The 16093-nt window shown below is 38.0% G+C and overlaps 1 protein-coding gene across 2 annotated transcripts in view; it reads right to left on the bottom strand.

Annotated features, from left to right (window-relative positions):
* The window catches only part of SVEP1 (sushi, von Willebrand factor type A, EGF and pentraxin domain containing 1), a 117404-nt gene that overhangs the window by 51427 nt on the left and 49884 nt on the right, over window positions 1–16093 (bottom strand). For both annotated transcript variants that reach the window (XM_030968165.1, XM_030968166.1), the window contains exons 8-22: window positions 15323–15441; window positions 13948–14077; window positions 13201–13308; window positions 12847–12978; window positions 11377–11571; window positions 10243–10364; window positions 8529–8637; window positions 6460–6648; window positions 5894–6127; window positions 5213–5374; window positions 4342–4503; window positions 3353–3514; window positions 2720–2814; window positions 1506–1602; window positions 764–877 (exon numbers count right to left, since the gene is read on the bottom strand). In XM_030968165.1, coding sequence (XP_030824025.1) covers window positions 764–877; window positions 1506–1602; window positions 2720–2814; window positions 3353–3514; window positions 4342–4503; window positions 5213–5374; window positions 5894–6127; window positions 6460–6648; window positions 8529–8637; window positions 10243–10364; window positions 11377–11571; window positions 12847–12978; window positions 13201–13308; window positions 13948–14077; window positions 15323–15441 — 2130 coding nt within the window. The remainder of the gene's footprint in view (window positions 1–763; window positions 878–1505; window positions 1603–2719; window positions 2815–3352; window positions 3515–4341; window positions 4504–5212; window positions 5375–5893; window positions 6128–6459; window positions 6649–8528; window positions 8638–10242; window positions 10365–11376; window positions 11572–12846; window positions 12979–13200; window positions 13309–13947; window positions 14078–15322; window positions 15442–16093) is intronic.

The raw sequence follows: 16093 nt of genomic DNA, 5'->3' as shown, positions 1-16093 counted from the left end.
AGAACAAAACCGCACCACGAGCATGACAAAGGTTACCGGGAGCGGGTGACAAAATTACATGATTGACTGCACTACTGAAACACTCCAAAGATAATCTGTGTTATTTAGATGCTGGGATCAATATGCAAAGTCCACTGTGTATCTTCATAATGTTTAAAAACCCATACAGCTACTGCTGATGTTGACAAATGTATAGTCATAAATATGAACAGTGGGGGAGACCACTTCTAATGGAAAGCACAGCACCTTGTTTTTGATCACACAAAATCAACCCCTCAGTAGTTTATTTCCATATTTAGAAAACAGGTGCTGTTTTGGCCGGCTATTAGAGCGTGTTAGTTTCCCTGCAAATTTCAATACCTTCAATGCGCAGGAGAAAAAATATAATCAAAAGTCCACTCACTTATTCCTAAGGCTGCAGTAAAGCAACTGCATAAATGCTGTGTCTAGTCTCACAAGCACCTCCCCTGTTAGTATTTACTAATTCCCTAACCGTTATTCCTCTTCAGACCAGAAATGTCACAAAGGAGAAGGGTACATGCACACACACAGACACACACACTCCCACACCCTATCCTTGGATGCTCGCCCTTTTAGTTCAAAACCTATTCACATATAGTAGAAGTTTACTCTAAGCTGTAGATCATATTGTTTTCCTGTTATAATTGGATGTGGAATGACACAGTGTTTGTGCTTTGTCTTACTTAGTTGGCACAGAAACCAAGCCTGTCTGAATAAAAAGCTATGAAGTGAAACAAATTACCTGAATAGCCTGGTTGACAGTGGCAAACAAAGGTCCCAATGCCATCTTTGCATATTCCATTGTTTTGACAAGGAGATGATTTACACTCATCAACTTGTGTTTCACATTTCAAGCCTAGAAAACAAAATAAAGGACTTAGAATTGGAAGCCAAAATTTAAAATTCTTCAGAAAAATGGATGCCATGACTATCTAATATAGGAAAACATAATTAATTGCCTACATTAGCAGACATTCAGGTTTATCATATTTTCATTAGGTTGTGCTTTAACACAGACCTAAGACAAATGTTGTTAGAAAGGTGTGATGCACATTGGGCAACAGACTTCAGCTTCAGAGAGGGGCAATCAAAAGTAACTTCTTGATAACAGCTGGATTATAAGACATCTCTTTGATTTGAAGCAACTGGGCAGCTAACACTGAAGACAAGTACAGGCTCTGTACAGGTGGAACTAGCTGTCAAGACTGCAAATTTCTAGCTTTTGTTAATCATAAATATTGCCAAGTGGTAGGATTTTCACATCCACCAATTCCATTAAAAGAAATCCCATTCAAAACCTTTTCTGCAAAACACAACATAATTCATCAAGGACATGAAGAATATCTATTTTTTATATATTCTAAATATGTGATGCATATTCCAATTAGTTAGGCTTATACTGAAATGCTTTACTCCTTAAAACATCCTCATTTTAAAGGCATCATGAAGTAGTAGCTACTTCACCTGCTTCCCAGTTTTTTTACCTGTATATCCAAGTGGGCATATGCAAATATATCCACTTCCTAATTGCTTGCATGTCCCATTATTGTGGCACGGTTCCAGGAAACACTCATGAAAGACCTGCCAAAGGCACAAATGATACAGCAAAGCTGGCACACAATACTCTAGTTTTAAACCATATACCCCACTAGTCACTCTGGAAAGCTGGGATAAAAAAGTCACCAGCTTTAGCTTCTAGCTCCTCCTCTGTATTCTCAGCATGCTAACCATTTGTGGGTTTTTTCCTACTGAAAAATACAGCAAATTTGAATATTATTTTAAAATTACATTTTACTTAACAAAATCTCCTCAAAACTGTCTGAGCTATGATTCACAGTCTATATTAAACTACATTTATATGCACGTTCTCCACTTTGCATTCCTCTACATCAGCTATCGCTTCCTGCTACTGGCCATTAGGTGGCCTGGCAGGGAATTTCACCATGTGGCATTATTTCTCCTGTTGTTGCAAACCCTAATTCATCAAAGCCCTTAAGTTAATGGTAAACTAAAACCGCAGGAGATTAATTTGTCTCCTGTCCCTGTATTATATAATGGTTCAGGCCAAATTTGTCACGAGTCAACTTCGCTCCTTTTTACACAATTCCAAATCCCAATTCAATCAAAGCAGTCTTGTCAAGAGTTACAGACTAGACGTGAGCGGCTGGGGCAAGGAGGCATCTCCAGCAAGCATTGTCGCTAGACTAGTTTCACTCATATTTCAGAGAGGGTACTCAAAACAGAGGGAGCTCTCCTTGCCTCCTCTCCAGTGTATCTGTGTTACAACATTCAAACTCAAGATTTTACGTCTGAGGCTTAGATGTCTGGTAGAATTTTCTGGAATGCAGCATATGGAAGTCCTCAGATGACTGAACACGGTCAATATACTTTTTCTAGATTGTCTGAACCTCTTCCATGTAGTTTACTTTTCTTTCACAAATGCAATAGGTATTTAATACATCAGGTGAAGGCTGTCAACAGCTGATGCCACATCCTCTGTTCAATGAAACTGCTTCTATGATTACAAAGAGAGTGTGAGTGTTCCCCTCTTAACCATTGCTTTCATCTCTTCAGGAAGTAAAGTCAGCAAAAGAATTACAGTTAAAAAGGTCTTACTTGTTTACTGCTGCACGAAGTGCTTTTTCTTTCATTTGAGATAGCACTGGAAAATAACACTTTAAAATAACACAGTCCCTACCTGACTGCTGGCTTTATACTGCTTGCTGATATTTTCTGGGAAGGCTGGTACCATCATTATACTTTCCTCAGCTGCTGAAAAAGTAGAGCCAAAACCTAAAGAGTAAAAATATGAAAGCACTGTTAATAACACTGTGTAACAAGGTCCCTATTCCATGGGGGCATTATAACTGCATATTATAATGTGCCTAAAGAAATGCTGAAAAAAGGGAATTTGATAAAAAGAAACTTTACAGTACCCATTACAAAAATATGTAAGGACAAACATTTCTAAAACACATACATGTATGTATGCATAAAAATATTTTGTGTCTTTTTATATACAGTTACAGGCATGCATATACATATTACTGTTTATTTATATATATATTTCTCTCCATAGCATATTTGTATAGTACACATAGGAAATATACACACACAGTGCATATGTATAGTCTGTTTATTGAGCCTTGGCATGCATCAGAGTGAGTCTTAAAGCCAGAAGCAACACCAGTAGGCAGAACCAGCTGAGAATTTCACAGCTTGAAATCAAAGAGTCCAGAGAGTAAGCGGGATGTTTTCTGTTAGGACTACTTCTGGCTATATGTTTTAGATGTTCCCCTTATTCACTTTATGCAGAGATTATTTGGCTTACTTGAACAGTCGGTGATGGATTTGGCACCAATAATGGTTGTTGTTCCATAAAAGGGACAGGACAAGCAGTAGGACTTCCCCGGATCTGGTTGGTAGTAGTCTCTGGGACAAGGGTAGCAAGGTGTCAAACCTGTACGAGAGAACTCGCCTGCAAGACATGGTACTGGAAGAGGAAGGAAACCTTTTTGAGTGACCTGATCTCTTGCACAAGCACCTTACTCCCCTCCACCTCTTTATTAGCACTTTCTCTTCTCCTGTCATAGTGTCTTAGACTTAAAAGGAACAAGATGAAATCTGCCAGGAATTCACAACTCTGGGAAATGTTAATTTAAAATCTTCTGTGAGACGCCATCTTGTTCTCAAAGGATTATGGCAATATCTGGGAAGTATTTAATTCTACTACTTTTGCTGCTCTGGAGGCAGCTTTTAAATGGAACTTTCCTTTTGTCTTTCACACCTGTTTTTTGGTTACTGTTTGGTTGGGGTTATTTGTTTGTTTGTTTGTTTTAGTTGTTGGTTTTTTTCCCTTCAAGAAGAAGCAAGGACCAAGACAAGACTTTTTTGCACCTTGAATCCTTAGAGACTATTTCCCTGGGAATTCTTCTGGCAAAGCTTGCCAAACACAATTGAGGAGAACTTCTTTGAAAAAATTACTGAGCAAACTGTGTTAAAATTCAGAATTTTTGTATAGAAAACAAAGGAGAAATAATAGTGACAATTTTCTTTCTCTTCTGTAAGGAAAAATTTTCATTTATGTACCCATCACATATCTCATTTTATTCCTCATTATATAAGAATCAGAAGGAGGGGAATTGGTAACAGGAAATGACCTATCATTTTGATGGAAATATTCATTGGTCTACACTTAACTAGAATAGGAATTCAGTCTCAGGCAGATGAATTGGATAACATTAGCTGATATTTAAACAACAATTTACACATTTTTAATATTTAGTCTAAAAAAAATTAATTACCCTTTTTGTTACAAACCTCCACAAGCTGAGACATCCACTGCACCTCTTTTTACTGTTGATGTATTTTCTGGACAAGAGATGCAATTCCTGGATCCAAATGATGGCTGATATGTTCCAAGTGGACATGTTTCACACGTCTCAAGGCCATTAGGTGAGTAAGTTCCCTGCTTGCACTGAGCTGTAAGGCAAAAGAGTTCAGAAAATTTAAGCAATGTCCAACAGGAAACATGGCTCTGAAAATAATGTTGAAATCACAATACATATCACAAGGAATTTTATTTCTGGAGCACACTCTACTCTGAAGGACTTAATGGGTACAAAGAGCAAAAAAAAAAGACTGTTGTGGTAGGGTACTGATAGAGCAATTATAAATTATTAACAAGTGAATTCTCTGCAATCAGCCTCACAGATGACTTACTGCAACTCTGTTACTCATTTTAATCAACAAAACTAATGGCAATAAAGACAATAAAAATTAAATCAAACTAGCTACTTCCTTTTCAGAAGAAGTCATGAACACATAGAGGTTCTGTGCTGTTCAATGCCTCAGCACTGTAGGGTAGGATGGAAAGTGGCTAGCAAGGATGACAACGGAATTATTTAAAGTGTATTAGTGTCTGAAAAACGCAATCATAGAAATGAAATACAGAAATGAAAGACAGAAATTAAACAAAGCATCAAAGGCCAACTCTTCTCAGAACCTCTGCCTGGGCATCCTCCATGGTAGTGCAGTGATGAAAATGTAGATATTTCCATATGCATTAAGGTGCAATTAGGACTGCTCCTCGTTTCACATGCTAGCTTCATTCCAGTACTTCCACCGTGGGTCCAAAAGGATGTCACCAAGAATTCACAAGTGGCTGTTTGAATAAGACAGAAGTCCCTACCTTTGCACTCGGAGATGCTTCTAGATTGTAGATACTCAGTATAGCTACCAGACGGACAACTTTTGCATTCCAGCTGCCCTTCCTCATCTTGATAGGATCCAGTCCAGCAGCTTTCACAGGTAAGATGTTCCAGGGAGTAATAGGTACCCAAAGGGCAATTGACTGAAATGTAATGTTGGAAACCTAAGTTTCCCTCAGAGTGAAAAATCATACATACCTCTCCTGCCCCTGGAGTTTCCATTTAGTCAAACAAAGTTTTTATGAAATGTGGCTCTGTTCCCCAGCAGGTAGGGAGATATCTCTCTGAAACACTGCAAAGATTTAATTGTGCACAAGAAATGGAATCCAATATCCACCTTAGCTACACATCACTCACAGGACTAACAGGGTTAAAAGACTGCATACCAAGCACTGTTTTCTCTGTATGGCCAAGCAAGGATATGCCTGATTTCCCCCTGGGAGTAGAATCCTGGGTACAAAGCATCCCTTTTCCACAGGCCTTGGTTAGGAACATAAACATCCTTTGGAAGCCAAACTGTGCAAAGCATTTTTGCAGTTTATTGTTATGGGAGACCACAAACACTGGACTGTGTCAAATCATAACCCTCTGCAAACATCCTCTAAAAGCTTGTTTTGCAAAAGGATTTTAAATACACATAAGAAACAAGTTATCTGGCTTACCACACATTCTCCCTCTCAGCACAGAACCAGGCCTGCAGAAAAGAAAGGCTTTTTCGGTCTCCAGTGAGTTGGTGTCAGCTACAATGAGTTCAGATGCAAACTGAAAAGAATACATAGGTTCCTTATTGAGGGTTCTATTCAGCCTGTTTGTGATCATTTCCAGAGTTTTAAGGAGCCGTTTCTGGTTTTCCAGTTCCACTGTATCATTCCTTTCATCAGGCAGTGGCACGCTAGCTGGAATATAAACAGCAAACACAAAAAACACATAAATTTTGCAGTCAGCACTTCCGGTGTACTCTGGAACTTATCAAGAGTGCAGCACTAAAGCTTGTCAGTGGAAAGTGAAAAGGAGGCCATGTGCAAAAAGCTCTCCATGACAATGAGGCTGTGATCTTTCCCTCAAGAAGAAAGTCTGTGATGAAATGGGGCTATCAAATGTGTCCAGAGAACTGCCATCTGCATCTTCACCAGGCTTCTGTGAGCTAAATAAGGTTTATTGAATCTCTTAGAGACACAATTTTTAAAAAGAAGGAAGCAGAGAAGTTCGGTGTTTTGACTTGTCTCACCTGTGATGTTAAATATTAACTTGATTTTTTGGTCAGTCATTGGAACATTCAGCTTATGCCTTTTGACCCGAGCAGGTGCTGCTTTTATAGAGGCAGAGAGACGCTTGGATAAATCTTCTCCTTGTACTGCATCAACAAAATCACCATAGGAATAATCCAGGTGGTTTGCTGTTCCCCAACCAGCAGGTCCTATGAGACATTAAGAAAAAAACAAAAAGAAAACATCATCATGTGGAAAATAAGTACCCTCACTTATTTCTAAAATACAACTCCAATATAATCTGTCTGAAGCTCTGGATGACGTGTTGGCTTTGAATCTGTACAAGTGGCCACTGTACCTGAGTTTTTACTAATGAAAAATCTTACTCCTGACTGATACCTTAGAGGTCCTGAGTCTGCTGAAATTAGTCAAAGCTTTAAAGAACTAGTTATAATAGTCACATGTTGCAATTCTTCCTCTTCATGCCTTGCATGAACCCTCACCTACACCCTCATCTGCCAGCAACTTCTTCAACAATTCCATATTGCCTTTGATTCCACCTCTTGCCAACTTACAGACAGCATAGCCTATGCCATGTCTCCATTGCATCTTCTTCTAACAACTCTTGAACAGTTCTAACATTGTCTGGCCTCTCAGAAAAGACATCACCCTGTCTGTGTATTACCCCCAGACAGGCATTTCTTGTTACACACAGTGAGTCAAATTCACCTTTCTCTAATGTCCTTTATCACTCTAACATGATTTCAATCAAAATATTTTGTGTACGTAATCTACTTTTTCATGATTACTAAATCTAGAGGGATGTGCTCTATTTAATTGATCTAGATTATTTTTTAAAAGACATGAAGACAGAAAATAAAATCTGCTGATTATCTGTTAGCATCACAAATATTATGTTTTGTTTACAGTGGTAACTAGGACAAGTTAACTCCACAGTTTAATATTGTGTGTTTCACAACTAATTTTCTACACTGCTGTGTCTTATGCCTTGAAGAGAGTTCTCTCCTGCTTCCACAGTGTAAAATTATGAGAAACTCCTGGCAAAACAGCAACAAGGTTATTTTGGTAAGAGGTTGACATGAACCAGAAGAGAATAGGACGCTAAATTCCATGTCTGTAAGTGTTTTTTCCACATGCCTTTACAGATTAGTTCCAGCTGTCATCAGCATTCATTCTTACTCTGATGACAACTGCAGACTGAATGTCCAGACCTGCCCCATGTCTGAGCACAAGCAAATGCTCTCAGAGTGAAGCATTATAAAAGGTGAGCATAAGCAGGAAGTTCTACCAAGTAACTCCACTATACACCTGTGGAAGAGACACAGTCCTATGACAGATTCTGATGCGGATCTGCCAAAATGCCTCCTGCTAAGATAGGTAATGTAAGTTCTCCACTTTCAGCTTTTCTGCTCCCAGCACTCCTATGGGACTCAGAAAGGCCAAGAATAACAGCAGTACAACACGGTCACTAAGCCATTCAAAAATGGACTGAAAATGACAACATACTTACTTTGGCATGAACCAAAGCGGGAACAACCACTAGGATGGTTATGGCCTTCACTCTGATATTGCCACAGTCAGGGTGCAAAATCTGCCTGTGCATGCAGGAAGTATTTTCACAGCAAATGAGCCAACTTAAGTGCATACAGCTTTACACAGTGTGGATTCTGTGGAGATCTGAACTGGCATCACAGATGGTCCTCATTTTCTTAACAACCTCCAAATCTATTTATTGTAGCTTTTCAGTATTTTGGTTTTAAACTATGTTTTTAAGAAGTTCCTTTTTCTAGGCTTACCAAGAAGGTTTCTAGGACTCTGTGTGTGTGTGCTTTTTTTCCCTCCCCACCACAAGGCATCCCAGGAAATTCTATTTCACATTATATAGGAAGCAGCATTGATACAAGACATCAAAAAGTTCCACAATATTTTTATAAAACCTTTTATGCAATTGCTTATTATCTTATGAGTACCAGAGTTACTTAAAAAAAAAATCTCACTAAAGACATTGTGGCAAGAATCATGCTGCTTTAAACCTGGATGGCTAAGAACCTATAGAATCAATAATTACCAATGGCAAATCCATTTTCGTAATCATAATTATATTCCAAGCAGTGTTTCTGTGTCTGATCTTCCAATCTGCAGTCAATATCATCAACATCATTACAGAACGATGGGACCTTTCAACATAAAGAAGAATAACTTTAAGAACATAAAACCACATAGCCCTCTCCCCTGACTTACAAAAACTTCTAATTACAATGCAAAGTACTGGTTCTGTCAGTGACACTAGATTTCCCCCTTCATGTCTCTTATAACCCCGGCGTGGTCTGCTGGAAGACCATGTTTAATTGATACAGCTTGGAAATAAGAAAGCAATTTACATGAGTACAATCTCTTCATTATAGTTTTTTTTTTTAAGATAAGATGTTGATTCATTACTCTTACAATTAATCACTCTTGTATGCCAAATCTAAGAATACAGAAATGAATTCAGGCATTTTTCTCCCTGCCAAAGAGGACTGGAGAACTCATATTTATAAAGCACCTGTGTTTTCTCCAGCTATGTTACTTGTAATTCTGTCAGGTTTAAAACAATGCTGTCACCTTTTTCTAGCTTTCAAACCTTACTTCTTCAAATTCTTGGAAATAGTAATAAGCATATTCAAAACAGCCTTTCTAAATGTTTTTCAAAACTGTTGCATTTAGATGTAAATGCTTGGATAGGTCACTACCCACTTTTTTCTTATCTTTTACTTGCCAATAGGAATGGTCCAAGCACTGGAACCTGGTGGCACCAGGGAAAGAAACAGAAATAAAACTAATCAAGATTTCTCTACTGGAAAGAACAAACGCGAATCAGGGCAAGAGAGTAACAGCCATTTATGTCCAAGTGTTAGACATTGCCTGACACGTCACCTAACTTTTCAGCCACTTGACAAGTCTAACTGACATATGTTCCAAAGCTGCAGGAGTTTGCCCATTATCTGTATGTGCTAACAATGTTTGTTTTGGTTAGTAGACAACCTTTTATTAGAATATGGGCTGTGTTCTGCAAAAACACCTGTAGATGCCCAGTTTTCTCTACTGGAAAAATGATGTCGCACTAGGCCTGGACATCCACTCCTGGGATCAGAACTCAACATTCTGCTGGTTCTGCTTCTCAGATGAGGAGAGATTTGTGGATTAACAGAGGAGATTGTGATATTGAAGTGGAGAGCAAGAGTCATGGCAGAGAAGAAAGACAGGGCCTCTTCAAATTCAGTATCATGCAGTTCTTAATGATAAGAGTGAGAACTCAGAAACTCATGAAACCTGAGCAGATTGCTGCTACTGGATTTCAGTGCCCGGAGGTACACACCAAATGTGGAATGTATCCATTGGTACACGCGTGTGTTAATTCATACTATTTGGTTATATAGTATACATATCCTATACAAAATGCATTTATTTTATGATCACATCCAACTTTCAAAAACAGGACTGAGGGGACAATTGATTGGGGGTTTCAAAACTACACAGGTTCTCCTTGGAAGCCTACTGAAAATCTTGGATATTTGCATAAATTCTGTCCTATACAAGTCCACATTGGAGACCAAACTGAATTACATTAAAATGCCAATGAACCATCTTTATTTTTAAAAATAGCTTGTTACCCTCTGAAAAATCTGAGATTTAACTTAAAAGCTTATGCTGTCAATTTCCTTCTAGAAAATTAGTTATTTGGGAAAAGTAACAATATTTTTCAAGAAGTATGCAAAGGGAAGGAGTATTTACTAACCTACCATTTTACCAAGTGCACTCTGAAACGCATCAGTAAAGCTGTTTAGAAGATTGTTGTCATCACATCTTGTTGCTTTGTAGAGCATTTCAAAGGATTTGAATCCATGATTTGCAAAACGATTTACTGAAAAATGTTGGAGAAATAAATTTTTATTGATCAGTGCAAGAGTTTCAGAACTAAAATCAAGACAATTTAGGCTAAAACTGAAATACAAGAAGGTAAGTGCAGTCTTTGAATCAGCAATCCAAATGGATCACTTACATCTCAGTCAATGATTTGACTCTTTGGCAGGCACGAAATTTACTAGAAAAGTTAAAAGAAATTAAAACCCAGGTAACATTTCTACTTCAGATTTTTCTCAATGGCAGAAAACTATGAACTGTCAACTAAACTCCATGCTGACTTCTCAGAGGAATGCAATAAATATAAAAGTCTTATTACTAATGCAGCTAGACTAAATATAAAAATTCTTATCCAGAAATTAAGCCAAGTTCTGAAGTGTCCAAGTTACGGATTTTGAATTGGCAGCTCTGAAACATAACTCTAGTTTGTTCATAGCTGGAACACTGATCTTTTATTGGTGAAACCAATAAACTGACTCTGATGGAAGTGGATGCAACATGGTACCAAGACTGGCTTCAAATGTAGTTCTAATACATTTAATATAAAAATGTCACTAAATGTGCAAAATTCCACCACTGAAATTTTGCATGTGTCCCTCTCAAAGAGAACACATAAGCTCTTCTAATCTGGTGGTAATTAGATATGTAAGCACAGCACACATTGTGAATTTCAATCAGTAAATTGCAAAGACTGTTGTATGCCGACTAAAAAGATAGTGTTTGTTAGTAAACTGTTTCAATTAACCTGTTTGTTTTGCCATTGTTGCTATTTTGTGACTCCTGGAATTGAAATTCACTACTACTTCTGTGATTTAGACAGCTTCTGAAAAAACATATTTACAGACTTCCAAACATTATTTCACCATTTTTGTAACAATTCAGATGCAGAGGACAGAGTATATTTGTTATATAAATAAATAGAAGTCAGATTTTCTAAAATATTTTCAATTGCTTTCTCATTAAATTTAGTGTTTCATGAGTTGCAAATCCATTCTAGTAACAGTAAGACTTACAAGAGCAGCTAGGCCACTCTGGAGAATAAGGTGGCTTCCAGAGACCATCATCATATGCACAATAGTAGTTTTCACTTGTTCCTTCTGAAAAGCTGTAACCCTCTGCACAGTGCAATGTGCAATTAACTCCTGCTTCATCTGATGTGCATACAAAATCACCATTCACAGGCTCAAAGGAAACATCACAGGGAGAACCTATGAAAAGTACAAAGATTTATATATTGATTAATGTGGTGAAATAAGTGATCCTGAATGAAAACAGCACTGATAGGATTTCCAAAAGTACCTAGTATTGACTTGATCTTGCCTCTGCTGAAGTTTGTGGAAGCATTATTTGCTATATCCATAAAGTCAGGATCAGGCTACTGCTAAATAATTCTCAAATTCTGCTATTGCAATCAGAAAACCAGAAACATGAAGACTTAAAAAAATGTTACACATATGAAAAACTATTTACTAAAATAATTTAAAACATCAATCTAAGTTTTCACATAAACATTATACAATGAATTCTAGTAAACTAGATTACATATTGAATTCTGAAATGAAACATTATCCATTCTGGACCCTAACAATAACATATGAATCCATTAAAATCATCTTCGGATAACCTCATGACCCCAGTTATGATTCATTTTTCAGGCCAGCTGTGAAGGAAGTTATGAACGTCTGTAGATACTATGTCACAAACAGTGAACCACAAAAAGTCTGAGGTGCTATAGACCTTGGTACAATGCCAGTTGTAAGCACTGGCTGGTTCTTGCTGAGATTTAGAGCAAATCAGAGACTAGCACATTCATCTGCAGCTTACCTTTCCTGGAAGCTATACCAAAATTCCTGTCTGCATGATTTTAAATTCTCTCTTCACTAAAAGATATTTTTATACAGATGTCCAACTGAGACATAGAAAGTAGAAAGCAGATATAAAGTAGATTTTTCATTCTTAATATAATTTACGTGCCAAATGATTTCTTTGATTTTTAATGAGAAAGTGAACTATGGGGAAGAGATATCTATGCAATAAACAAAATGCAGTAGTATATCTAAAGGTAAAGGCATATTCCAAAATCTAAAGAGTGTTTTATTATCTGTTGCAGTATTTGCATGTAATTAGAGAAAAATTGGCAGAAAATTCCTTTCAACTACACATTTGAAGCAAGATTCAAATAACACTTATTAATACATTTAAATGTATTAATAGGGTTTGCAAAACCTGTAAGTTTTACTACTTAATGAATTATGATTTTAATGCTTTTATACGTAGTTTGAATTTACAGTACCAAATTCACTGCTGTGCTGATTCGGTTGTAGATAATTTATTTGTTGGTACTAGCAAATATTTTGACTGCCTTCAAGTTACCTCAATACAAAATGGGAATAACTAAATGAGGAGGTGGAGCAGTCTTGCATCCTTCATGATATTCAGTTAAAACAATGCCAGGTCTTGGCCAGAATTTGAAGACAACGTACCTTTGATGACAATGTGGATCTCACATGTCCTGTTGTTGCCAGAAGGATCCACAGCTGTGTACTGGACTGTTGTCTCTCCTTTGGGGAAGAGATCTCCAGGTGCATGACTCCTAGTGATGGTCAGTGGACCGCCTAGAACAGTTAAAAGATAACCTAAAGCATTGGTAAGGAAAAGTGTTGCTCACACCCAACTCTGACAAATGGAAAAGGAAATGGCAGCAAATCTTCCAAATTATTTAAAAATAACTAAGTAAAAGGAACCTAAACAAATCTCAAACTCCAAGCGATCAAGGGCAAACAGGAGCTCTCTAGCCTTCCACTGTCTCATGTATATTTTGGGGACCACTGTCTCACCTGAATTGTCTGAAAATTCTGGTTCTTCCCATGTCGCTGGGTAGTCATTCTCTGCTGCTTGCACGGGTGGTGGAGATCTGCACCTGTCAACTACAGGTGGTTCTGCATCTGCAGAATTTGAAAGGATGGCATGACATTAGCTTGCAGAACTACTGCCAGACTCAATAGCATCTCTAACCAGAACAGCAGCTTTAACTTCATATTGGAAGATACAACAAAGGTGCACACTTGGAAGTTGCTGCAATTGGAAGATGCTGAGTGAATGGATAAGAGTAATTATTCTGCTGAATTTGTGGTTTCTGCACTGTTTGCTTTCTCTGGAGCAAACCTTGGACTACCTGCAGGACACCCGAATAATACAACTGTCTGACAGAAATACTTGAATAATGATGTGCATCAGTGCAATATGTGTGAACTTTGTTGGAGTGTGTGGAAACTTTGTTGGAGTCTTTCAAGAATTAAATAGATTCATGATGAAGGCAATAACTGACAGTGTAATAATACATTTAATAAACCAGGGTGAGGAGAAATCTTAACAGTTAGAAAGAACAGCAGAATAAAATGCACCCCAAACTGAACATTGCAAGCAGTGACTGCACATATGCAAAGCCTTTATGGAGATGACAATATTCCTAGGCTTATAACTGCACACATGAAGGCCACAGTGACTCACAGTCTCTTTCTGCACAAATAAGAGGTCTTCAGCCATGATAGACAGCCTTTCCAGTGATTTTTACCAGCACTTACCAATAACCTTGACATTGAATGTGCATCTTGCTTCATTGCCTGACTTATCAGTTGCTGTGTAAGTGATGTCAACTTCGCCAATTGGGAGTAGAAATGGTGGTATGAAAGCTGGGGTAACATGAACTGAGACCTGTTACAGGAAAACACTAATTATTTAAAAGCCAAAGCTGGTTACTAATCATAATATTCATGTTTTAAAAAGTGGACAGAATGGTATCCTTCAATGTCAAGCCTGCTCATTCTGAATGAAAATAGCCCCTTAAAGTAATGAGGACACGCTTTGCAACAGAGTGCTCTATGTCCCTTCTTAAATCTGCCTTCCTTATGGCAACATGGATTTCCCTAGTCAGGATCTTGACCCTGACCTGGTGCAGATTACAGCACTGTGCATTAAGAAAATTCCATAGTGACCCTTGTTTGTCAAATGGGACTGAAGGCACACTATGTCAGCTCAGAACCTGTCTGGTCTGCTGACAGTTCTCCAGCTGCAAGGGCAGCAGACCGGGGAGAGGAGCGGAGCAGACAGTGGTGGGCCATAAGTACTTACAAGTCCAGTTTTAAGCTATGTACCTGCAAGATTCAATAGCCCACAGATGGTTCAGTAGGGCACTTGGCTTCTACAGTTCAGTGAATGACCCTGTGACAGCAAAGCTGTAGTACCTGACCATAGCTATGCCACAGAAAATCATGTCTGAACTTAAATCTCTTCTACTGGGATAGCTCAGTTTCCTAGTGGAAAAAACCTCCTGCATTAAAAGCTCACACAGACTCACTGCTCTTCTGCTGACTTCTGATAAAGCACTCAGTTGCTGTAACTTGATCATGCCTGAGCCTGTAGGGAATGTTGCTCTTTATGAAACAGCTCTGGAGCAAGCTTTCCTGGTAACTCAATTTCCAGACACCCTGACAGGCAGAGTAGCCAATGGCCACATTTCTGAACCCTGCACAGGAAAATCACATTTCTCTTTCTCACCCAGGAAGCTGAAATTATTTTTTTCTTATCACAGTGTGTACTTGTTAGCCCTTTAGATTAATGTACCGGTTTACTTCCTTCTGAGATGAGTTTATTAAACTTCTTCACATTCTAAGTGCTCATTTTTAAGGCAGCTGTCTTCATATTATAAACAAGAGCACATTCTTTCTTTTGACCACAAAAATTAACCATATGAGGTTTTATGCACTGATACTCCATGCAGTGTTCTGGGACTGTATAAATCTAATCATGACAGAAAATGCTGAATTCTCAAGATACAAACTTTCTAGGAGATTTTTCTTCTACTTCTGCTTATCAGAAGAAAGAAATTCTAGTGAATCATAAAAGTAATTGAAATCAGACAGATTGCCTCCAGTTAAATAGATACAGATTTTGACTTGCCTCTTCACCAGAGTTATCCTTAGCTGTTGGTACCTGCCAGCTGATATTAGCAGAGTTATGATGTTCCAGAGTCACAGTCTCAATATTGTCTGGGCAGTGAATCTGAGGCGCTTCAGTATCTAAACCAGAAAAAGACAATCTGGTTTTATATGTGGCATTACAGAAGTAAAACCTTATAATCACTCTTTTTTGTACTGTCTAGAATAGAAATGTAAGCATTTTTGTAAAATTTCTGTCTCTACCCATTTGTAATTATTTCCTAGAGATTCACACATGCATAGTAAATTCTCCTGTGGAAAGGACTGATTTCTGCTGTATTTTTGTTTATCACTGACTACAATGCTATTCTGGTTTCTACATAGAACTAAACCCCAAATAATAAATAAGAATAAATTTGTTTCTTTTATTACCCATCCCTTCCTTCTCCAACCATTTCCTTTCCCTTCCCAGACACAGGACACATACAGATGAAAACACTTGCTTCTGATATTCAGTGACTAAAAAAACCTGAAAGTAGTTGTGACATGATATACATACTATAAACAAGACAATAGTGACTCAAATTCTCTGGAGCATGCTGTGGAACTGACTTAAAAGTGACAGCGTCAAGAACTCAGACAGCAGTTGCTGGAAATATTCCTTAATAAACTCCTGTTACAAGGTGTTATATGGGGCAAATGGAGTCTCCCTGTGACATGTGACAATGCCAGATGGTTCCAGAGGACTGGTGGTACAATATGGGTAACACCACCACCAACATCTACACCCTCA

This window comes from Camarhynchus parvulus, chromosome Z (genome assembly GCF_901933205.1).
Source record: "Camarhynchus parvulus chromosome Z, STF_HiC, whole genome shotgun sequence".
NCBI classification, from domain to species: domain Eukaryota; kingdom Metazoa; phylum Chordata; class Aves; order Passeriformes; family Thraupidae; genus Camarhynchus; species Camarhynchus parvulus.
This window is presented reverse-complemented; position numbering and strand designations above follow the sequence as displayed.